The sequence below is a fragment of the Poecilia reticulata genome, linkage group LG19, assembly GCF_000633615.1.
Source record: "Poecilia reticulata strain Guanapo linkage group LG19, Guppy_female_1.0+MT, whole genome shotgun sequence".
NCBI lineage: Eukaryota > Metazoa > Chordata > Actinopteri > Cyprinodontiformes > Poeciliidae > Poecilia > Poecilia reticulata.
In genome coordinates, this window is record NC_024349.1 from 25014118 (window position 1) to 25039825 (window position 25708).

Sequence of the window (25708 nt, forward strand, 5' to 3'; positions counted from 1 at the left end):
TGCTATCTTTGGTTGGTGTTGATTTAAAATGCTGTGGACAGACTTCAAATTCATCCTATGCAGAAATCAAGACAAAGTACAATCTGCGGGTAGCCACTTGCTGCTTTTTGGGGCTGAGTACAAAATAACAAGATGAAAACCTTCTGTTGTGTGAAATCTTTGCTTACTGATTGGTATAGATCCACACTGGTTCTGATAGCGGGACATGAATTCAGTCCGCCCACTCTATTTCTTCCTAAGGTTCCACTTCAAATGTGCAACTCTTATTGCAGTAGCGACTCCGCGATAACAAGGTGTGCCTGATTTATTGAAGCAGTTGAAAAGTGTGCGTGCGTGGGTGTGCGTGGGTGTGTGTGCTCGTGTGTGTGTGTGTGTGTGTGTGTGTGTGTGTTTCAATTTGAGCGAACCTCATTTTGTCTTTCTCTCATGGGGTCCGGCCTATTCGCCTTCCTGTGGAGTCACGTACTTCTGTTTTATCAAAAACCCCGGGTGTCACAAATCAACACTGAGGGAGACCATTAGCATTATCACAGAGAAGAGAAAATGGAAAGAAAGGAAACCAAGGACACAGAAATACCTTGAGTCTATTGCCTTGAGTGGTCTTCATGTTGTTCTGTTGAAACTCTCCAACCGTTGCTGCTGAACACAGCTGGGAGTTCTTCCGCTTATTTTCTTTTGGTATCAGATTTCACTAACATTTAGGAGTAGGTAGTTTCTGATTGTTGTTGTTTTTATCTCTAAAACACCTCCTGAAAGGTAATGATTTTTTATTGTACATTTCAGAGTTTCAGTTCTTAAACCCCATTGAGTTTTGCAGCCTCCTACCAAATGCTAAAATAGGCATTTAAAATATTTACGCATTTCCATCGATATAATGAAGGTTTCATTAATCTTTAAAAAGTAGATTTGCTAAGGAGTAATTCTGTTCAGTTCCAAGTCTCCAGTCTCAAAATTCAGTTCTTAAAGTGAAGGTGTATATAGGGATTAGGAGGTCAGAATAGTAATTAACACAAGAGTCAGAGCAAATGTATGAGAGCAGTAACTTGGGCCCTTAAGAGCCCTAACAAAAAGGAAGGAAGGTCAAAAAACTGCCATAAAGTTGAGCTGGAGCTGGCTGAATCAAAACAATGGACTGCTGTTTGAAGTCTAAAACTCTGGCAAAGACTACCTGAGTTGATCCTTAATTACCTTTTGTAGCTAACAGGACAAAAGCTAAAACATTGTTTTGAAGTATTTGGCTATAAGAGAGATAAAAAGAGAAAGGCAAGGTAGCATCCTGAAGCTAGCTATGCTAGCATTAATATAATTCACACAACAAAGGATGAAAATGTCAGATAGCACAAGCTAACATTAGCTTTGTACATGCTAGCTAATTACGGACGCTCATCATAGCTGGCATAGTTTCCATACCGCTCACCTATCCAGTTCTATTGTGGGTACAAATTCAATCATTAAAATACTCTTCAGTCAACATCTCCATCAGGTTTCTATTTGTCTAATGTGGCCAATAGTAAAAGTAGTAAATGTTATCCAAAGATAGAGCACATAACACCAGTTTTGTCCCTACACTGGCTCCCTGTAGCTCAGAGAATGGACTTTAAAATACTGTTGTTAGTTATTAATCACTGAATGGTTTTGCACCACAATACATTAAAGATCTGCTGTTGTCATAGCAACCTTCCAGACCCCTCCAGTCTTCTGGTTTTGCTCTGCATCCCCAGAACCAGAACCAAACGAGGAGAAGCAGCATTCAGCTTCTATGCACCACAAATCTGGAACAAACTTCCAGAAAACTGTAAAACAGCTGAAAGACTGAGATCCTTTAAATCTCGACTAAAAACCCACCTGTTTAGAGTTGGATTTGAAACGTAATCAATTACGAATTTAACGATGGCACTTGACTTGATGTAATGTTTTGATTGTTGATTCTGTTACATGACTCTTGTGTTTTTGTGTTGATGATATAAAGCACTTTGAAATGCCTTGCTGCTGAAATGTGCTATACAAATAAAATTTGATTGATTGATTGCCTGTACTGAAGCTGAGCATTGGCACAGAAACAAGTCAGAACCTGTGAAAACCTACCCTGCTGAATGTAGCTCATCACCTAAGCAAATATGCTGTAAAATTGGCTGAAAAAACAAAAGCTGGATGGCGCTGATGTAAAAGAATCTATTTGAGAATAAAATATTTCTTTGTCACTCACTTTGAAAATGAGTTTATCAGTAGGAAATTAAAAGGCATATAGGAATACAACACAGGAAAAAAAAAAACTAATTGCAAAATTTAACATTACATACATAAAGGATATTAACTCTTCTATGAGTCATGCTGTCCACTGTTTTGCTATACTGGCTGATGGCTAATGGCTGACAGGGAAGTAACTTTTAAATAAGATTTTTTTCCTAAATATTGTTGAATTACCTTCTGTTCATTTGGCAATGAACAAGTTGACATTCTTTTACTAGTAAACTTGTATGTTCCTGGAGGAAAATGGATTCTGTAGAGAAACACTCTGACCTGCTTATTGTCATTCCTGAGCCACATCTGCCCTGGTGGCAACCTTATCCCATATTTGGATCCTATTTAGGAGTCAAGTATGGCACTTGCTTCACTGTGACTGAAACTCATCCCTCCAATGTCTTGATTCAGTAAATGGCTGATTTTGTTTTTACGTAATGACTTGGGTTTTCTGGGAGGTTCACAAGCGCTACTACCTTTAAAGCATTTCTGTTCTTTTCATTGAATCAGGAGGATGTCCTGTCATTTAAAAAAAAAAAATCTATTTTCCATTAGCTATCGATAAAATCATTTAAATTAATTGCATTTTGTCCAATCACTTCACATAGAAGCCTGTTCTCAATGGAAATTCTCAAAGTTAAAGCAAAAATAAATCTTTCCGTGTCTCTCAAAGCTTATAGCCATGATAATAGATGATTGTTGATGCCAGTAAACAAGGCATCAGATATAATCTTTTATTTATTCTCCCAGAGCCGAATGGCTTTACACTCTTCTACTTCAGAATGCATTTGTCATAGATGTGCTGTTGAATACTAATCACAGGAAGTAAGAGAGAGCTTATTACAAACCTTACCTGGAAAATGTCAGCGCACCTAAATATAATAGAAGCAGTTACATTCTCATTTGGTTTCAAGATCAAGGATTAAACTCGATACTCTTAGTAATACATTTATATATGAAAAGCTTTACCCATAGACATCAATGTATGCATGAGCAGAACAGTATTATCATTTATGAGAGCAGGAACTCCCAATGTTTGGCCAGCGGTAAGAACTTAAAAATAAAAGTTGAGAATAGATGTTGGAACCAAGTGCTCAGGTTGCCTGGAGAGACCGTCCCATTCAGATTTAATGAGTGAAAGTGGATCCTGTGAAATGGGCCTGTGGTGTGGCAGCTGCAAAGGAGATGGAACAAAGGTTCTTGGGTAGAAAAGAAATAGAAAATAGAAATGTTGGTTGCAGAGAAACACCTTGTAGATATTTGTTATTTGTTCAGTGCAGGTTTATCTTGAAATGTTCATGTCTGTATAAACAGATACTAAACCATTGGTTCTCACTGAACTTGGCTAGTTCAATAAAGGTTAAAAAAACATTTAAATTCATGTTACTGTAGGTTCTGTAAAATTTTATATCTTTTCACTTTTTGCCCTCTCATATCTTGTCGCCGAGTCGGTTCGGTGTTCTCCGTGGGGTTAAATGATGTCGCATGATTGACATTTAAATGGGACATTTTCTGCTCGCTGTCATTTGGAAAGTGCGGAAGCATTGCAGTGATCTTTCAACTCTATTTCTTAGTCTCACATGTGAGAAATTTAATTTAGAGTCCCTCTTGACACCACATCTGTCATCTACGTCTTTTACTAAAAATTAATTTTTAGTTTCCTTTTTAAAAGGTTTTGTAGGAAACTGTACGGCTATTAGTATGGTGTGGATTTTTAGGTTGAACATTTGTTCTCTTCTATTGCAACTACAAAAGCTGAAATAAAACAGCCTTTAAATTTGCCATCATTGATCAAGGTAAAAGATGTATTTGTAAGATATTTTAAGATATTTTATTAAAAAAGAAAGTTTATCATCCCAACCCATACACAGAAGCCCATTATAAGCATTGCTTTGAATATATGCTTCTTGAATTACATCAAGAAGCATATATTCTACAGCATGAAGACAAAAGAACAAAATCTTAGAACAGGTTATTAAAAAGTATAAGTCAGGGGATGGATATAAATGAAATCTCTTAGGCACTGAACATCCCCTGGAGTTCAGTTAAATCTATTATTGAGAAATAAAAGGAATATGGCCCATGTGTAAATGTATTTGAAAAATAAGCCATGACTGAAGCACAGTTACGTTGATACTTATTATGACTGGGGTCTATGATCGTAAAAAGTGAAAAAATAAAATATCTGGTGGTTTCACTACTTAAATTCCTAATAGTGACAGTGGATCAGAAAAGAACGAAACGAGATTTCGATTCCCAGAATTGCACTAAAGCACATACAATCAAGTTAGACATTGTTATACAAAACCTAAAGCCAGAGGCTGTGAAGTTACATAATGTTTTAGCGCTTGGTTGGTTGAACAATAACCTCAAATTGCTTTTGATTGGCAGCTTCTGCCTTGTATTTCCCCTGCTGTTGGATTGTGTAAGAAAGCTGGTGTCAAAGGAGCAGTATGAGGTGGTGCTCATGTAAAAATCCATGTTAGACAGAAAGTAGACCCTTTACCATTACTGGGGTTTTTACACTTACATTATTTTAACCTTCTTCTTGTCTAACTAAGTGTGCAAAAACCAAACACCATATATTGAAGCATCCCATTAAATTTTAAACCATCTTTAAAAAATCCTGCTAAAATTTGAGTTCCGCTGTCATATTCTGTGAATATAGTATAATTATCTATTCTGAACAAATTTAGCATTGATAGGCATTAAACTTCATGTCTTATTGGTCTTGTATCATTTAAATGATATTTAGCGTTGTCATGTTATTGAGATCCATTTTCATGTTCAAACGAACCAGGTATTTGAACACTATTGTTCACTATAGAGCACCCGGAACTTAGACATCACTATTTAATGTTCACACAAGAAGAAAGTGGTGACGAAAGAAGTTGTGCCTCTCAAGAGTAAGACTACATGACAAAGATTTATGTGGCAGTTTGTCCAGTGACGAGGACAAAGTAACAGTAGCTTGGATACTACACAAACGAGAACTCTACCAAGAGATTTAAAAGTACTCTCAGGCTTTTTAGTCTGCTTTGTTATCCATTTGTGACAATTTTTTTAATTGAAAAAGACAAAAAATAAGCAGCCTGGGCTACATTCAGGTACCTGCTGTAGTTTTGCTCAAAGGAATACTTTACATTTACAAGTCATTTTAAACATGGTAGCAATGAACAGAAGTACCTGAATGTCTCACTTTCACTTTCTTGTCCTACTTGTGAGGGATTAACTGTGCTAGAGAAATATAGCTGTGAAAGCGTTACACAGATGACACCAAACTGCGCCGTAGCTAATCATTTGAGTAAAGCCATTTATTATCCCTGATCATAAAACTTATCAAAAACATGAAATAAAATCCTACGCTTGTGATTGCTAGCTTAAAATCTGCATTGTCCAACAACTCCAGTGCAGTTAATAAACAATATTTTTTTTCTTTCTTTTCTTGCATACCTTAGGTAATGTTGGCTGCATCCTATTGGTCATTGCTGGCACCCGCAATTGACATGGCAGAGGATTCTGGGAAGTACGGCTCATTCGCTTTCCTGCCCGTGGCTGTGGGATTCACACTTGGAGCAGCTTTTGTTTACTTTGCTGACCTGGTGTTGCCCATGCTGGTAAGACTCTCGTATTTGTCTGAAAGGATAATGAGAAGGACTATTGTGGTTGACGTACTGAAAACACATTTTCCACCAAACTGACCGAAAGGACTGTCCATGGATAAATTACCTTATGCTTGGCCATGTTCCCTAGCAGTACACATACCGTGAGAAGTTTCTAGAAATAGTTAAAGGTTTTCTGAGGTGAGTCAAAGTGTTTTTTTTTTTTACAGTACCGAAGTACCTGGAACACTCTCTTGTGTGGTTCAGATAATAACATAATTGGTTCTGAGAGCTGCTGCTCTTCAATAAATAGAAGCTATGCAAGAAACACTTAAGACCCAAGTGATGGTTATTTATTTATTTTTTAAGGGTTTGAATCAACAAGGACTTTTTTGCTGCGTATTTCAGGAAAATGTAGCATTCAGTGCTTAGTTCAAGGTAATAATTTCAAGAGAATGCAGGAGAGAGATATGTTAGAAGATGGAGAAATGAGAAGTTTCCTCTTAGACTGCCCTGTTTTTGAAAGATAACAGGCATGTTGACTTTTATGTAATGAGAAAACTCAGCCATACACCTGGAGGTCTCAAACTCCAGCCATTCAGCGTTTGGACGAGTCTCTCCAAAACACTTTCATCAAAATGATTAGGTCATTAACAAAACTGTCGGTCAGGATTGCGTTTTATTCTGGTCTTGGGCCAGAGGTAGGTGTAAAAGTAGCAGAACACAGACTCTGACAGCCCTGCCTTACACAAACACAACAAATGAGTAAATACTGCGATTAAAAATGGCCCGAAGCAAAATGTTAAGGGACTAGGGCTCACATTTTGAAATATAATCGATACTTAACAAATGAATTTTTATCTTATAAACTGAGGCATTTTCTTCCTGAGCTGGCACACAAAACACTTTTCCTTTCTACTTCATTTCAGCTGCTCACATGAAGGCTGAGAATTAAAGCTGGGATTCATTGCTTCAAGTTAAAAAGACAAAAACAAAGACATTTTGGGGTGTAATTTGACTGTGGGGGGACAGAAAAGGACATTTTGAAGGATGTTAATGAGGCCTTATGTAAGCTGTTGCCACCGGTAGCCAGAAAGCTAATTACCTCTACAAACTTTGCAAAGCATCTTAAAAGACTGACTCATTGTTTATGAGGAACGAAGAAAAGCTCAGTAAAGCTTCCCTGTCTACACAGCAAGGTAATAAATCTGCCAGATGGAAGAAGTTAACAATATCCGTTTAAATATTAGCAACTTACTGCTAGCCACATTAGGCCTCAACTTCCTGCAGGTACGTACTGACACGATGCTGTAAGATAACGGCTTCATAGAGTATGAGAGGACCAAAAGTACAAAATACAGAATAATAAAGTGGCGAGATGATTCACCGCTAATATGTTCAGCAGCTAAGACGTTTGTGGCTATGACTGAGAAAAAAACATAAGTAACATCAGAAAAAACTTTAAAGATGCTACACAGTTCAGTCTCAACAAATGACGATAATTCAAGGCATCAAGAAGTGACTGTCTTTAAAATTTTGTTTCATGTTGAAAACAGACTGAAGCTAACAAAGGTCAACCAGAAACTTGGTGTAGCAATTAGCCTGCTAGCTTTTAGGAACCAGAACAACTATAAATACAAACACTGCACATAATCATTGCTAAATATGTTAGCATGAAACAAATCCCTATTTGCATTTAAAAAAACCTGTTTTCCAGTTTCTAGTGTACGTACGTACTCATCAAATGTGTTGATTCAAAATGTCAAGAATTTGGTAACTAAAAATTTTGCTACATGTTAAAAACCCAGACTGAAGCTAACAAAGGTGGACCAGAAACTAGCTCTACTTAGCCTGAACATGTGATTCAGAACTACAAACAGACACTGGGCAGGATTATAGATATTGGCATGAGACAGATACTTATTTATGTCATGAATCTTGTTTGAGGTTTGTACTCATCCCTTTACTACTATCATCATGCTCTTGCTAATTATTTGTTCATGTCTGTTTGTGGAACCATTTTTGACCCCAATCATAAGGCAAAGAAAAATTCAACTTTAACAGTCAATTTTCCATGTTTTTTTTGTTTGTTTTTTTGGTTAATGTGGAAAAATAAGAAAATGATGATGCCTTAAGTTTCTGTTTAAAAACATCCCTTTTAAAGGGAATCTGAATTATTTAGTTTGGTTTAAGCAAGGCAGAACGGTTTCTGTGCTGCTGGAGTTTGAGCAGGAGAGAGCAGCTGTTGCCTTAAGCTCCTGCAGTCACACCGGGACAGCAGCAGTGACACAGATTACATATGAGGGAGCAGACCATGCCTGCATGGACAACACGACACACACACTCGAACAAACATGACGTCCACATGGAGTCCAGCAAGAACAATGGAGACTCGGAGCAGAACGTGACAACTTTTCTGTCACGTTCAGATCCTTTTTGGTTTCTCTCTTGTCTGCACTTCTGTATACTTTAATTTCATGTTTTGTTCTTAACACTAATACAGAACTGTCGGGCCTTATAAAGACCCCGATCAATTTAATTTACCACATGTCGACTCTTGTTAAGCCATAGAAACATCTGAAGGATGATGAGGTTGGAAATACTTGATCTCTCAAACTTAACTTTGAACTGATCTTGTTGAGTATGATTTAAAGTTTACTGAAATCACACTTTTTTTTGAGGAGCTAGAATTTGCAGGTGCTTTTTTTTTTTAGCTGGGGTTTATTTGTACAGCTTAACCCTGGGCTGTTTTAGAAGAAGATATATTATACAATAAGCATTTTGTTTTGAAGAGAATATTCAACCACAAAATAAAAAACTATATATATTGAACAGTTTTAATAAAAGCTGTTAAGGAAAGTTTGAAGTTGGCTAACGTCAGTATTTGCCGATTATTCCTTTCGAGAAATTGGAAATTGGCCAGAAGTCAGTAATTGTTTCATCTTTTAATACATATTTCATGCTTCACTGCACACTTGTTCTTGTCACAGTGTCACTGGTAACATGACATGTTTCCACCCATTAGACACAGATTAAACAAAGTTATTTTTTCCTTTCGGCTTTGAAACACAAACAGGACCTTATGACAGGTGCAGTCTAGCTTGTAGCTATTAAGATCTCATTTATGTCATGTAGGTTTTTTTCTCCTCTCTCATCTCAGCCAGCAGCTAAATAAAAAGCAGACGTTTCTGTACCACCTTTGCTATGTCAGTACTCAGTTTTCCGAGATGGAAAGTGGAGGAGGTCTCCGATTTACACCTGACCCAATGTTTATTCCATCCAATCAGGTGAAAGAGAGGCTATATGTAAGCGTAACTCTGAGGGGCGTGAAAGTTCACTGGCCATGGGACGTTGATGACTCAAGATATCTGCTCATTTTAGCTGTAGCTTCTGAAAAATAACAGACATGAAGATGTCGCCCAGAGCCCTGAGGCGTACGTCAGAGTTGTCGCCGTCTTGTGTCGGGGGAGACGGGTCCTCCCAACGGTTCGGACCGGAGTAGATGAAGACGCCACAAGCTAAAGATGGCTGACACCTTGAGCTGCTTCCAGATGTAATAAGGAAAGGAAGAAAACATACATGCTGAACATCCCTCAGGTGGAAAGTTGTTTCTGGAATATTTTAGAACTTAATTGCCAACAACCCTCAAGCTTGAATAAAACACAGCTAATTTACACGACACTGATATAACTGTACCATGCAGTATTATATGTCACTATTTTTCAGGTATATGTCACAATAATTTATCATTAAAGAGGGATGGCTCATGATTTTCAGACAAAACAAATAGTCATAGAAGGGAGAGTCATCATACATATATATTTTCCCCTCTGCTCAAAACAAAATGGAGTCCGAGGAGCTTTAAAGAAATTGACTATTTTTGTAAAAACTCGACTGGAACAGAATTGCTATATATAACATTTATGAAAGTCTACCTCTGGTAAATTCAGAGTGTGTTGTTGGATTCAAACTTACACTGTGAAATGTTATGTTATCTTTTTAGGTAGAATATAAGTGCTGAAAAATGTCCTTATTCCATGTATGTGGGGATAATCTTAAGTTTTAATTTGTCACTATTTCAATGCATCTTAGTATTTTACTGAAAGGGAACGTAAGATCTAAAATCCACTTTTTTAGCTCATAAATACATTGTGTTGTCTCTAGGAGTTCATAAAAGTTGAATTAGTCTTTCCCAGTGCTACGTATTATCTGTTTGGCTCATATTTTTCAAGCTGACAGTTTTTTCTAGTCCATATTACGTTCCTGAAACTGTTACATCACAGTATTTACTGTGGAACTGCCAAACAAGGTCATGGATATCTGGCTAACAATTTTCTTGAATCCGCCAATTTTATTTCTCACTGTCAAAGTTCAAGGATGTTGAGTCAAATGCTGAAATGACAAGAAACTGTTTGAGACATGAATTTGTCGATATTTTGATATCTTTAGCATCATTCCTTTTGCTTATGTTAGCTCTTTGTGCTAGCTTTTAGCTCCTTGTGGACATAGCCATACTGCATGTTTTGAATAGTATTACTACATAAAAAGTTTGGAATTGTGTTTGATATTTTTGTCTTTGGGTACTCCTGATCCAAATGCATTTAGTGACGTTCTTGGCAACAACTACTGTTATCTGCGATGAAACTACACAAATGGCCGAACAGGAAGTTCCTCAGACAGATTTAGAGAGACGGCACCAAAATGAGTTGCTGTCAGAAGCACCTCCAAAGGGGTAAAAAAAAAGGGGGCCTACAATAACAAGGAATTTAGACCAAAGCATTGAAGTTCCACTTCATGCAGACCACAACTAAATTATTTAAGTAAGAAAACGAAGGATTTAAAAGTCTTATCCACTTTAACACCTGAAAGAATGTGTAGACAATTAAAATTAAATATATGCATTGACTTGTGTTTTCTTGCCAACATTTATGCCAATTTATCCTCCATGCCGTTGTGAGTTCTGCTTCATGCAGTTGTTTTCTGCTTTTACCCGAGCCCCCTGCAGAACCTCGTTTGTTTCTACTTCACCACATTTTCCACAGCTCCTCTGTTTTTCTTCGCTTTTGCTCTCTCTTGTCTGGGCGGCATGTCAAGATGACAATAGTGAATATATTGAGCTGTTATAACAGCAGAAAATTAGCTGGGAAAATGGTGGCAAGAGGGCACTGACGTCCCTCCTTCTCCCCCCACAAACACCGCGGGGGGTCATCAGTGTTTGGACAGCTGCTGGTTTCAGTTTTATGGGCTCTTCAACAAACACCGGGGCTGAATGAGAAGAATGATGAAGGAAGCACACGATGAACACAGAGGAGAGAGGGATGAGAGCGATAAGTTAACAGTGAGACTCAGGGTGAGGATGTTAGGAAGCAAGTGAGCTGGGTCGACAAGAAGGGGCAAAAGGGGCTTTTAGCTTGGTGATGAAACCAGGTAACCAGAAGGCTGTGGAACTCTTCCAGTATTATGTGTTTATTCCTCCTGCAGTATTTCCCACAACTTTCCTGCCCTTCCTGAAAAAGAGAATGTGGGAGAAAAAAAATTTCCACAAAGAAATGGATGTTAACTTTGTAGATGTGTCTCGCCTGGTTTCATCATTAAAGATCCTGTGAGTGAAGGGAAAGAATGAACAGTAATACAGAAAGAAGTGGGTATGAGTTTCCATAATACTGAAAGCTTTTATTACAGAAATTCAAATTAGTCTTTTTTGTCTTGCTATTGTGATTTTTGTGCTTTATACCTTTCTGTCGAAACCAGAAGCCCTGCTGTTCTATCCCTAGGTAAAGGAGAAAACACAGATTGTGTTTGATGTTTAACAATGTGCAGTAAATTGTAAATCGGATGTTTTTATCAGTTACTATATTTTGTGTCAGTCATTGTGTGGCTGCACACCACATGTCAGGGCAAACATACTGCAAAAAAAAAAAAGAAAAGGTGAAAGAATCTGCAGATAACTTTAGAGTTAATTTATTGTTGTAAATTTTCTGGGGTTTTTGTTGCATAACATTAAGAAGAATCCTGGAAGTGGAATGTCATACTTCAGCTGCTGTCATGCTGTTTTCTATTTAACCATGTATGTTGGTGTAAAAACATACCATATGTCAAAAGATATGAATTTTGTAGAACATAAAGTTCTGTCAGTTAATTTTTATGTGCCATAGCATAGTCAATGTGAAGTGAAAATATTCACTACGCATAAACTTGTAAAAACAAACATGCTTTCAGACTTCACAATGYGAGACTCCCTGTAAGCACCAACTACATCAGATGTTGACGGTTACAAAAACAGGGATGTGCATGACTGGGTTTCATGACAAAACCCAATCATGGTTGGGTTTTGTCATGATGGCACCCCTTACCAGCAGTGGGTGGCAATGTCTTTCTGTTGCATGACTTGTGAGGCCAGAAGCTACCCGCATACACTGGGTGTTGGTGTTACTGAGCAAAAAGCTGGTATCAGAATTTAAGACGCATTTAGACCAGAATAGACCACCAGATATTACAGCAACACACAACCTTACATACATACACTCATACTTAGGACAGTGTTTTTTTTGTTTTTATTTTTTTACAAAGTTGTTGGGTTCTGTGAGGAAGCTAGGTTGTCTGGAGAGAACCCACTCATGTATGAGGAGAACATTCAGGCTTTAAGGGCTCAATGAAGCGATAATCGCTTGCCCTCCTCCTGTCAAGTGTCTGGTGAAATTTTGAGCTCTTGCATGTAGACATGCACACACTGACCTGTGACATGAAAGTAAGTTGAAAAATGTTCAACTTTTGTCACTTTAACAAACCTTATATTTGGTTCACCTAAAATAGCAGAACACTTTTGATCCCGTTATGCTGAAAAACGTCAGGCCAGATTTCAAACCCAGGACCTTCTTGCTGCAAAGCAACAGAGTTAATTCTTATGTCTTCATTTGAAATCTATTGTTTTACATTCTTCACAATTGTGAAGGTCTCTTGCCATTGGTTTAAATCTTCAGTGGCTGAAATTAACACCCTAAGTAGTTGCACTAAACCTTTCCACTCTGTTTTTGTATTTAAAACAGTCAATATAAAAGGCGTAAGAATTTCTCAATAAGCATTTTTTTAAACTTCAGACCTTTTCACTTTCTTTTGACATTTTGTTTTCCCCAAACTTTCAAAAGGACACATAATATGGAAACTCTTGCAAGATAAAGTGGTTTTACAAGGGGGATTCTACACACTGCAGGAAAAGACTTATTAAACTAAGTCTTTTCCTGCAGGCCTTTAAAGAGGCCAGGAGAATCGGCAGGAAAAGTAATGAACAAAGGCCCAGACAGATGATATTCCACTGACGGCTTTGAAACTCTTCCTTGTGCTTTTCATAAGATTTATTTGCATGTATTTGTAGAGCAACAGATGTGTCTGCTCACCTATTACCTCCCGTCTACCAAACCTATGACATATCTCCATAGCATCATACAGTCAAGAGAGGCAATAGAAGTCTTGACGGGCAAGGAGCATTGCATCATGGTAAACCGTAAATCTCCTGATTTATGCTTCCTGTCCTCTGGGTGCACAGGGTATTTAATCATGACTATAGAAGACACAACGACCGAAGCAAACACATGACATCTTCACTGTTTGCTGTGTCTGGGCTAGAACTGAGGACAGAGTTTCACCCTCTGAGATTGTGTAACAGAGAACTGGTGTAACTGTGAAGCCCTGACGAGTAGGATTCATTGAAACTTTTTCAGTTTTTTTTTTTTTTCCTTTTCGCAGAATAAGAAAGATGGATGTGATCAAATCTATAGATACTAATTCCCCAAACTGTACACTTGCGTGTTGAAATTACCATGGTAAGAACTCCCTCCAAAATTTTGCAGTCAAAATCAGCACCTGCGTTTTCTTTAGCCATAATACTTAACAGCTTGAAATTACAAAAAATCCATTTGCTTAATGGAAATGAACCAAAATTAAAATTATCAAATTTTTTTGAAAAAAGATTTTGTGCTTGGATGAGGTGGTTTTTCAGCTGTACTGTCGTAGAACTGCATTGGAATCTGTCCCTGCCATGCTTTTTTTAATGGCAGGGACAGATTTACACACCTGCATAAAATGATGGCTCATTAGAAGGCCTAAGCAGAACACCGACTTGCTGAGGAGGTTGCTACAACCACTAGGGAGAGAACTAAAACATGCAGGATGCCGGCCCTCGAGGACCAACTTTGGACACCCCTGTTGTAAAGGCAAAAAAATCTAAGTGGCAAAAAATAAATCTGCCGACACCATGACCTGCAGGGAATAGTTTCAAATCACAGCATGGCTTTTTATATACCTCCCTTCTGCAGCTTCTATTCACCTCAGCTGTACATGTAACTCTTTTCAAGCAGGGATCCATTTCATCGTTCTAAGCAGAATGAAAGCAGAACACATTAAAAGGAGAAAATGGAAGAAATATATAAAAGGTTGTAAAAGCAATTTGCTTGTCACAGTAAAAATAATCATAAAATGACCAACCTGCAATTTAGACAATAAAAAAAAACGCGGGTAAGAGCATCATAAAACACATGCTGCAGATATTCAGACTGAGTTCTGCAGAAGCTGTTTCTGCTCCAGCAGACTCTCTTGTTTCCCATTAGATCAAATGACTTAGACGGGAAGTCATCAGCCGTGACAAATAAGAATGAAAAGAGGCATCGCATCTGGATGGCTGATGCGTCTATTATATCTAACTGAGCTTTCCTTATGTGGCATATGCAGTTTAAGTTTTCTTTCCGAAAAGTATTAACAGAGTATGTATATTGTACTAGGGTGGGTCCAATGAGAGTTGAACTATTCCACTTTAGTGCCTTACTGTGCAAAATACAAGTGTTTATGAGCCAGTTTTGGCAGCTGTACATATGTGCATATGTGTCTATATATTGTGCCAGAGCAGAACAGATGATGATGTTAATCATGTCATCGTTACATAAACTCATGGAATGAAAAAAGCAAACAGAGCTGTAATATCATTAATCTGTTCTGATAGCACTTCCCAACAGCAAATATGATGCATACGGTTTTTGACAGAGCTACTTGACAAAATGATTCATTCCGCCGGTTTCTTGTTTGTTTACCCGACTTGTTTTCGGCACAGGAGGAATCCAGATGGGCCTTTTTGGGATGTTTGATGATGTCTAGTCAAGTAAAAGCCCAGCTTGACTCATTTGACTGAATGCGTCAGTGGCTCTGTCAGCAAGACATCCCAGTTTGAGAATGAAGATTTCCATCTTATTAATTTTCCTTTTACATTGATAAAAACATGATATTAGTTGTATTTGGTTCTGGATTGTAGAGGACTTTTGCTGAGAAAGTTATCTCTGGTGCGCCTTAGCTGTCATGAGGAAACGGTTTTGAAGGTGACGGTAAAACAAAAGATCTCTACTGGCATCTTTCACGGGTTAAGGACACCCTTTAGCCCATTTTTGCCATAATTGTTGACCTGTAAAAAATAAACAATGTTTAGCCTGGTGGGGGAGCAAGTAAAGCCTGCTGGGCCATCTGACTGATGAGACGAAACTCTGCATCCCTGTGCCATTCTGTCAGCACTCTGGCCCAGGAGCTCTTCCGATGGCAGCACCACCAGGTGTTGCAGAGGTTGCTGCTGAAGGAATGCAGAGTTACAGCAACAACGTTGCAAGGACAGATCACCAGCTCATAGCTTTTGTTGGGCTAGGGGCGGCTTGCCATGAGGTAGCATCACAGACGAGATCTCATTCAAGTCATGAGGGAAGAGCTGATTTGGACAGACGTTTAATCTTCCCTCCAGAGATCACATAAACAACGCTCAGCCCAGAGTTCAAGTAATTAAAGTTACTGTCCCTAAGGAGGACAATGTAGCTGCAGCAAATAAATTCAAACTCTCCTCTCAGAGTTTCTGAGTTGGGTTTAGGGAAGTTGGCTAGACTGTGTCCATTCACCCTCTGTGACATCAGAGTGAGCGGGCTTGTAGGAAAGTCAGCTTTCCGACTGCTGAGAGCGCTCACTGTGACCAGGACAAAGCTTCAGAGGGCAATTAAAGTGCTGGCAATGGCCCAGATGAGACGGTACAAAAGCATATCATAGAAATGGTAGCACCAGGAAGATGTGAACCAGAAGCAACAGCAACTCCTATGTAGCATACGATATTTACATTTAAGATATGAATTATGATGTACCCAAATCCACCTGATTTAAATTCTGATCCAGAGTAGACACCAGAAGAGTTCATCTGTTTTTCAAGAACAATCTAAAACATGACTTAATCAGTTATTACCTTTTTTCCCCATTTCATTTTGTTTCTGAACTGTTCGTGCTTTGCTAGAGCAGCGGTGCAATATGTCGATCGCGGAAGGTTTTGAGTCGATCTAATCAACCACCGCTGTGTTCAGGGGAGTGCTTATTAATGATCGCAAAATAAATATCAAGCCTGCAAACCTAATATCGTAACGGACTGAATGTTATGGTTTTAAGTAATCTCTGGTCGGCTTGGAGAGCGCAGGAGGTTGCCATGGCAACATGTGCACTTGGATGACACAGAGAGAGAGAGTAAAAATGTGCAAGTGGTTTAGAGTTGATCACCTGTCCAGGTTGTTTTACCTTTCTTTACCATTCTCATGGCGCTTTACAGCTGTTGTAGTTTCTGAACATTCAATAAACGACAAACTTGGAATAATTACCTCGTTCTTTGTGAGTAGGCCTATACGTCATTCACAACAAACATCAAGCAAATATGTTTCATTAAGTATTTAACAAACAAATGACTTCTACCGAGATAATTATGTGAAATTAAATTGTCTAATATTTAAAAAAAAGTTTGGTGCTGTCGGGCTCAGAGTCTGAGAGGCTTTTCCTTCATCAAACACTTTATTTGCCTCTTATTTAGTGGAAATATTGATGTTGATGAGATTTTCTCCAAAATAACATTTCTCAACCTTTATAGCTCCACTGTTGAAAATGAGGCTCTAACATTCACAAATGACATTGAAAAAAATTCCAGTCCAACATCTGGTTTGAGGTGATTCTCTGGAACCTGTTGGAGGAAAAACATCCCAACTTCAGAAAATGTGCTTTTCACTCTGTGGTTCCTCCTATCAGTATGAGAGTCAGGATGAAGAGGCGCCATATCAGGAAGAGAAGTGGAAGCTGGAGGATCTTCAGAACAAACAGGTCATGATGCTGGGCTACTGATTATCCCTCTGTTTGGACACAGGATCAATATAACCAGTTTAAAAGCTAAAATGAATGGTTATATGCCAGTCGTGGAAAACTGGGATGCACTCCATGCCATGATGTTCAGAATTTAGGTCTCATTGCATCTCAAGGTGTCAACATTGCAGCCAGTGGGCTGAAGGAAATACAGCTTTATTTTGTAGCAATTCTAGAGATACCCAACTTTTACCGCTTCGCAAAAAAATTAATGAACACAGAAACTCCAAAGCACGCAAAGAAGGTGTATATATATGTGTGTGTAGGTGGGTGTGTGTGTGTATTATTATTTTTTTTGTCATAGTACCCCCAAGAATTTAAAGCTATTTTCACCCCTGGTCACCAGTCATTCAACTGGAAGCAGGGTGATTGGTATTGCAAATTTTGGGATAAAGCTCCTGCTATTCATAAGGACAAATTTGATATAGAATGTTTTTTTTTGTTTTTTTGTGCGTTTTATTTGTTCTTAGAAGGTATTTTGTATAATAACACATGAATTCAGGTTGAATTGCAGGCAGAATGTGGTTTGTTGTGGTTGATTGATTGGACGTGGTCTGTGTAAATGGTACAGATTTAATGGTTCCTTCACAGAAGATAAAATTACCTTTGCCATGTGCACTAATGCACCCATTAATTGCCATGATTCAGTCTTTCAAAATATGCAATAATGACTAGAGAGCAGGCAGTGATGTGAGGTCCATCATTTCCGAAAGAAGTTTAAAACTTTTCATCGTTACACAACATAGCTTTTTACTTTGTTGCCAAGGTTTCTATAACCGGTTAGATTGAAGACTAGTTTTTACCTACGGTTGTTTCAGGTGTGCTTCCGAGTCATGATAACTCTGTTTTTTTCTGTATGTGGAACAGATCCACATAGCATTTTTAGCAATATATTGTCAAACATTTAAAAAAAAAATTTTAAGTTTAATGTTCAGCAGGTATTTGGAAACCACAACCAGCAGTTTTAGAAAGTTTTGCCTGAAATTCTTGATCTGTTTTTCCTGATATTTTACCGCAATCAGAACTAACGCTCATTGATTTAGCTCTGTATGTTCCTTATCTCCAGACCGTGGAGACCCATCATAATCACTTTTGTGAAAACCCACCATAATCACTTTCTTTCCTATTGTTCCCTCTGGCTTTGCTTTGGGTCTGTTCTCACAGAACAGCCCTGTGGAGATTTCTCTACACAAATACAACTGACAGTTCAGACAAAACAACAATGGATGACAAAGCAAAAACACATTTCTCAAAACACGACAGAATTTCACAAAAATATCAACATGTTTATAAGTGCATTTAATTTTTACTGAAGGAATGGGAACTTCATGTTGTTGAACAGAATTTCATTGTTGTTGGGATTTCTACTTTTGTATTTTTCATTATGACTTCCTCAGCAATGTGACATTAAGGCATAAATGTATTTTTTTTACAAGGCTTTAAAAAAGTACCATGAAAGAATTAGTTCTATCACTTAACATAGCGTTCATATATTTTTGTGCATTTTTTTCAAGACTTAATCCTCAGTGAAAGGTTGATTTAAACTTTGAAGTCCCTTCACATTGGCTAAGAATTTCCATAATTGTTTATTACATTATCAATATTAAATAGGGAATAGAGATATTTGCACCATTACTCTGTATGTAAAGGGGGCTGAAAAGACGGAATACTCTTGCTAGCTCTTTTCAACTTCTACCTGCTTCCCTCTACCAAATGACATGCACTATATTGCCAGAAGTTCAGCCATCAAGATTATTAAATTCAGCTGTTCTGTCATGTCAGTGCCCACAGGTTTATAAAATCCAACACCTTGGCATACAGACTGCTTCCACAAACATTTGGGAAATAAATGGGTTGCCCTTAGGAGATCCATCAATTCCAGCATGGTACCACAATAGAATGCCACCTGCGCATTAAGTCTAGTCAAGAAACTTCCTTGCTACTAAATATTTTACAGTCTGTTATAAGCAGTCTTAAAAAAAATAAATAAATAAAAGGGATTGGGAGTGACAGGAACTTGGCCACAAAGTTGTCGGCCACGTACACTTAAACCGGAAGATCAGTGGATGTCAGCATTTTTGTTTGTCCTTGGGAAACACCCCACACGCTGTGATATTGGGCCAAAACAGTCCAACATGTTTAATACTTCAGATTGTAATGAGTGGTCTCGACATCCTTCAGAGCAGACCAAATCACTCTTAACACACCACACACAGCAGGAATATTTCTTAACATTATTTGAGAGCCATCCTGATAATCTGTTCTTGATCTTGTTGGAAGGGGCAAATCAGGACAAAAAATCAGCATACAAATCTTGCTGTGTGAATTTGGCGTTAATCCACCTAGTAATTAATTGGAAAAAAAACATTGTTTTTAATTACCTGTTTACAGTTTGCCACAATTCTTAGGGAACATGTCAAAGGGTGCGTTCACACTGCAGCCTGAAGTGACCCAATTCCGATTTTTTTTTTTACGTAATGCGACCTGTATCCGATCTTTTCATGGCAGTGTGAACAGCACAGGTCAGATTCTTTTCGAATGTGACCCATATCCGATACGTATCCGATTCAAATGCGACCTAACGTCCAAGTCGCATTCATCCGAACTGAACGTCACTGATTCTCAACAAATCTYACTATTCTGCGTCCTGATACGCGCAAGTGGGAAGAAAAACAACAAACATGACTGACTATAATGAGGATTAAGTTGTTAATATGCTGCTCTGAACGGACAACAACTTCAAATGTGTACGCTAAGCTCCATCGTTAGCCTCCATGTTTACTTCCGCAAACACTGAGCACTTCTCCTATTTATGGCAGTTGGCAGAACACTGAGAATGCTAGTGCGCAAGCGGGACACTTTCAGGTCGTTTGCCCGTTCACACTACAGAACGCATACAGGTCGCATTTACTGGCAGTGTGAACAACCCGGCAAAAAAATCGGAATTGCCAAAAAATCGGAATTGGGTCACTTCAGGCTGCAGTGTGAACGCACCCAAAGTGTGTCATGCTGTGGGATTCTTCAGTAGGGTTAGGAAATCTGGTAAGAGTTTATTAGAAGGTGGAAATAACTAAATACAATCTTGGAGTAAAACCTGCTAGACGCTGTAGAAGAGTTGACAGAGCGAGAAGGAAGTAGTTTAGTTTTACTCAATCTGTGCGCACTTGAGGTATACTGCAGAGAAGAATGGGGAGATGTTCAAATGTTCAAAACTGGTAAAGGTAAAACCCCAGAAGGTTGTTCTTAATCCTCATGTGGTCTTAAGAGAGGGACTTATTTGGACCTCACAAATAACTACCTCTTTTTACCTTGTGCACTTTTACAACTTTTTCTGTCTGTGTAGTTTCAGGAATTGACGATCTGATGGAACAACCTGGCAAAACGGTCAGACAGTTTTGCCACTGTATGCCGAGCTCCTCTTGAGCATCGCATTAAGACCACGGGAGGGTTAAAGATGGTGAATTCATACCATACCTTAAAGTCTTTTTTTCTTTTAATATGTCCAAAATATGAATGCTTTTGTTAGTTTTTGTAATGTGACACAATGTGGAAAAAAATTATGGGGTATACTTCTGTAACATAATTTCAACCTTATATGGCTCTTTGGAAATATGCTTACAATCATTTAAAAAACTGGTTTTCATTTTTCCCTTAAAATGTATTATGCTAATTTAGGCATGTTCTCATTTGCACAGCACCATTAGTCAAATTATTTTAGAAGCATTTAGAAAATGCTTCTAAAATTGCTTAGAAGCATTTTTCTTGCTTCTAAGCAAGAAAAATGGCAGCATCTGTAAAACCCCTGGGTGCACCTGTCGCCAACCTGCTACTGCTGATATTCCAAATCGCTTCGTGTTCAGGCTGTTTTGAAACACAGGTTAGGCGGTGAGACACAATCAGGCAGAAATACAGTCAAACAAGTACTCCTGTCTTCTCTTTGCCCATTTATTACACTGCTGGTTAGGTATTTCCCTATTCTTCTCCACTGTAGGCCACCTCCTTATTAAATTTTTTTAAATTGGCCACGAAGGCTTTCATCTGTTGACACCGCTCCACTCTGCAGGGCCATGTCTGGCTCTTGCTCTTTGACTCCCTCTTACACCTGCCTTTTTGATGTCGGACCCTTATAATTGCATCTCAGAACATCGTTGCTTTCTGTTGTCCCTCAATATATCACCGGTGGCCTCGCTTCCGGCGAGCTGCAGTGACCATTTAATGAGCGTTCATCGTCTCGCTGAGATTCATCCAATTTGTTTGTGATCTCCACTCTGACGTGTTTATGATAGCCTGGGAATAAGTGATGACTTCCTTATCTAAGGTGTCGGCTTGGTCTGTGGAGCATGTTTTGCTGAACACGTGTTTAGCGAATGACTCTGACGAAACACCGATACCTTATCTGGTCTGCGTTTGGAGGGAAAACCGCTGTGCCGCATGCCTATCTGATGCATTTTATAGCATCGGAAATCACTCGAACTTTAACGTTGTCCTGCGCTGGCTGCACGTCCTTCAGCAACATTGATTTCAGCTGATTGTTGTTTTTCTATCTAAAGAGATGTGGTTGCTGTGTGCCTCCTGGGCCTGAGGGAGGAATGTGTACAGACTTCAGAGAAGAGTATTTAAAAATCAATCTGTTGTCTGTCACCCAAAAGCAAGCTTTCTTTGGAGGTTATGACTCGACATGATCCCTGTGGTCAGATCTAATGAACATAAAGATGCCTTGCAAAATTGTTTGGTGCATTTTGTTGCGATTTTTAAATGCAATAGAACAAAAAGCATTTGTGCAAGTAAAAGGATACACATTCTCCCAATTTGTCACAAATAAGTCTGCATAATGTGCAGTGCTTTGTTGTCAGCACCACTAGAGAGACCACCTTCTCCTAAGAATCACTGTCTTTTGGGGTTATGTTTCTACCTACTTTGCGTGTCCAGTATTGACATTTTTGCCTGTTTTTCTTTGTAAAATAGATGAAGCTCAACTTTCTGCTAGAGCCAGTTTTTCCAAATATTATCCACATCCTACACCGGGAGAAACATCTAGCAGCAGTTTTCTGGCTTATTGCTAATCCATAAAATTTAAAAAGCTTGATTCTGATTTTGGCTGACATTGATTCTTTTTTTTTTTTTGTCTCAAAAGTTGCTAATTATAGTAAAGTCGCTAAGTTGGCAAGAGTGAGGTAACTACAGTTAAACTTACTCGTTGACCTGGTGGGGTTTTTGCTGTCAGCCCTTTCACACGGCAGACCAAATGGGTACAGTGGCTGATTTTTCAGAGACCTGTGGAAGTAAATAAGATCGGTTCCTTGTGTAAGTATCATCCTATCACCGACCCCCAAAAATTGAGGAAAGTAGGGTCAATTTATGGGTACACCCCTAGAATCGCCTTATGGCTTTCTTTCCACAACTGTTTAAGGGTCATATTTTTTGAGTACCATCCTCTGAACAGATTCACCCACCCGAGTTGTGGAATCTCGAGGCTCCTCCAAAATGACCACTTTGACAATTTTCATTTTCAGGACTGTCGGTTTAGATGGATAATATGTTGAACAGAGGTGTTGGAAGCTTTGGTACCTTTTTGATACCCTAACCCTTATTTAACAAAGATTTCTTCCATACCTGTTGTGTTCTTTATTTTTCAAGATTATTTTTCTATTGTTCTCTAACAAACCTATGAGACCTTTATAGAACAGAGAATGTTATGCTGAGTTGTATCACAATGAAATGAACTCCATTTAGTAATTTGGTGACTTCTGAAGTCAAGTGGCTAGACAGGACTTTACTTAAGGCTATCAAAGTTCGGGGTAAAGATGGGAGTTGTAATGTGTTAAAAGTCCTAGATAACCATGTTTTAAATTATTATAGACTTACAGTACAGACCAAAAGTGTTCTGTACTGTAAGACACACCTACTCATTCATTGAGTTTCCTTTATTTACATGACTATTGACATTATAGATTCACACTGAAGGCATCAAAACTATGAATTAACACACGTGGAAATATGTACTAAACAAAAAAGTGTAAAACAACTGAAAATACACCTTATATTCTAGTTTCGTCAAAGTAGCCACCTTTTGCTGTGATTACTGCTTTGCACACACTCTGCATTCTCTTGATGAGTTTCAAGAGGTAGTCACCTGAAATGGTTTTCACTTCACAGGTGTGCCCTGTCAGGTTAATAAGTGGGCTTTCTTGCCTTATAAATGGGGTTGGGACCATCAGTTGTGTTGTGCAGAAGTCAGGTGGACACACAGCTGATAGTCCTACTGAATAGAGTGTTAGAATTTGTATTATGGCAAGACTAAAGCAGTTAAGTAAAGAAAAACGAGTGGCGATCATTACTTTAAGAAATGAAGGTCAGTCAGTCCAAAAAATTGGAAAAACTTTGAACGTGTCCCCAAGTGCAGTCGCAAAAACCATCAAGTGCTACAAAGAAATTATCTCACATGAGGACCACCCCAGGAAAGGAAGACTAAGAGTCACCTCTGGTGCAGAGGATAAATTCATCTGAGTCACCAGCCTTAGAAATCGCAGGTTAACAGCAGCTCAGATTAGAGACCAGGTCAATGCCACATAGAATTCTAGCAGCAGACACATCTCTGCAACAACTGTTAAGAAGAGACTGTGTTAGTCAGGCCCTCATGGTAGAATAGCTGCTAGGAAACCACTGCTAAGTACAGGCAACAAGCGGAAAAGACTTGTTTGGGCTAAAGAACACAAGGAATGGACATTAGACCAGTGGAAATCTGTGCTTTGGTCTGATGAGTCCAAATTTGTGATCTTTGGTTCCAACCACCATGTCTTTGTGCGATACACAAACGGTGAACGGATGGACTCTACATGCCTGGTTCCCACCGTGAAGCATGGAGGAGGAGGTGTGATGGTGTGGGGGTGCTTTGCTGGTGACACTGTTGGGGATTTATTCAAAATTGAAGGCATACTGAACCAGCATGGCTACCACAGCATCTTGCAGCGGCATGCTATTCCATCCGGTTTGCATTTAGTTGGACCATCATTTATTTTTCAACAGGACAATGACCCCAAACACACCTCCAGGCTGTGTAAGGGCTATTTGACCAAGAAGGAGAGTGATGGGGTGCTGCGCCAGATGACCTGGCCTCCACAGTCACCGGACCTGAACCCAATCGAGATGGTTTGGGGTGAGCTGGACTGCAGAGTGAAGGCAAAAGGGCCAACAAGTGCTAAGCATCTCTGGGAACTCCTTCAAGACTGTTGGAAGACCATTGATGAGCTACCTCTTGAAGCTCATCAAGAGAATGCCAAGAGTGGGCGAAGCAGTAATCAAAGCAAAAGGTGGCTACTTTGAAGAACCTAGAACAGTGGTTCTTAACCTTTTTTGAGGTACCGAACCCACCAGTTTCATATGCGCATTCACTGAACCCTTCTGTAGCGATAAATAAAATGATTTTTTCCCCCCCAAATTCAAGACATAGGGGTGACCCAACTAGAGTCTATTTGGGTCACCCCAAGATCACCAAGTCTTCTTAAAAGGTAGAGTCTCTGAGAACAGTTCTTCAAAATATAGTCAGTGTTTTCAGCAAAGCTGAGCTGACTGTCCAGGAACGACCCAAGGTATTTAAAATTTGCCACAGTTTCAACAGGTTGGCCATCGAGAGAAACTGGAACCACTTTAAGGTCTTGTTTAGAACCTTTTAATTAGCTCTACATTTTTAAGATAATAAAAAATTTCTAATAAATAATAAAGACTTTGCGGTATTCTGATTTAGTAATGTAATTAGTTGTGTTACCACCCCCACGCCACTAGAGGCAGTAGCAGGCCTAAAAAGATGCGACTAAGGAGCAGATTTAGAAGTACACCGAAAGTTACAGAATTTGGTAAAAATGTTGAGCTTTGCTGAAGTAATTTGACACAAGTTAAAATCCATGCTGAGAGTGGAACTCCTTCAATCAGTGCTCCTCCGCAGCTCTGATTGGCTAAGCAATGTAACGCGATCCTCTGCAGCAAGTGATGGCAAAGCGGGGCGCGTCACCACGACTTTACACAAGTGTGCCTTTACCTCCGCGGCAGAGGCTCCGCCGAACCCTTGAGACCGAGTCATCGAACCCCTGGGGTTCGATCAAACCCAGGTTAAGAACCACTGACTTAGAATATAAGGTGTATTTTCAGTTTCACACATTTTTAAGTATATAATTCCACATGTGTTAATTCATAGTTTTGATGCCTTCAGTGTGAATCTACAATTTTCATAGTCATGAAAGTGAAGAAAACTCTGAATGAAAAGGTGTGTCCAAACTTTTGGTCTGTACTGTATATGCTACATTGAATTTCCAATATTGGTACAGAATCAATTTCTCAGGTAATTTAAAGAAATGCCTCTTGTTGGAAGAGCTATAGAGGATTAGGATAAAACAAGACCTCTGGAGTTTCCATCTGCTTTGCTGTTTTCTAGCTCATTGATTTGCTTTTCTCCTTTGTTCTGACCACATCATTTCCTGCAACAGCAGATAATTAAAATGTAGCAAAGAAAAGAAAGGCCATGGTTCTAAGCCTACAAGAATCAAAGAAATCTAAGTTCTCCGGGTGCTGCAGCTTGTTGATAAGTGTGAAAACAACAAAATGTGTTAGTTTTGCCACTTTTTATTGCTGAGAAATTAGATTATATACGTCCTTGATGTAATATGTGGATGGTTGTGGAG

At 38.8% G+C, this 25708-nt stretch overlaps 1 protein-coding gene across 2 annotated transcripts in view; it reads left to right on the forward strand.

Annotated features, from left to right (window-relative positions):
- slc39a11 (solute carrier family 39, member 11) overlaps positions 1 to 25708 on the forward strand; it is a 152717-nt gene that overhangs the window by 26344 nt on the left and 100665 nt on the right. For both annotated transcript variants that reach the window (XM_008437980.1, XM_008437981.1), the window contains exon 4: positions 5700 to 5858. In XM_008437980.1, coding sequence (XP_008436202.1) covers positions 5700 to 5858 — 159 coding nt within the window. The remainder of the gene's footprint in view (positions 1 to 5699; positions 5859 to 25708) is intronic.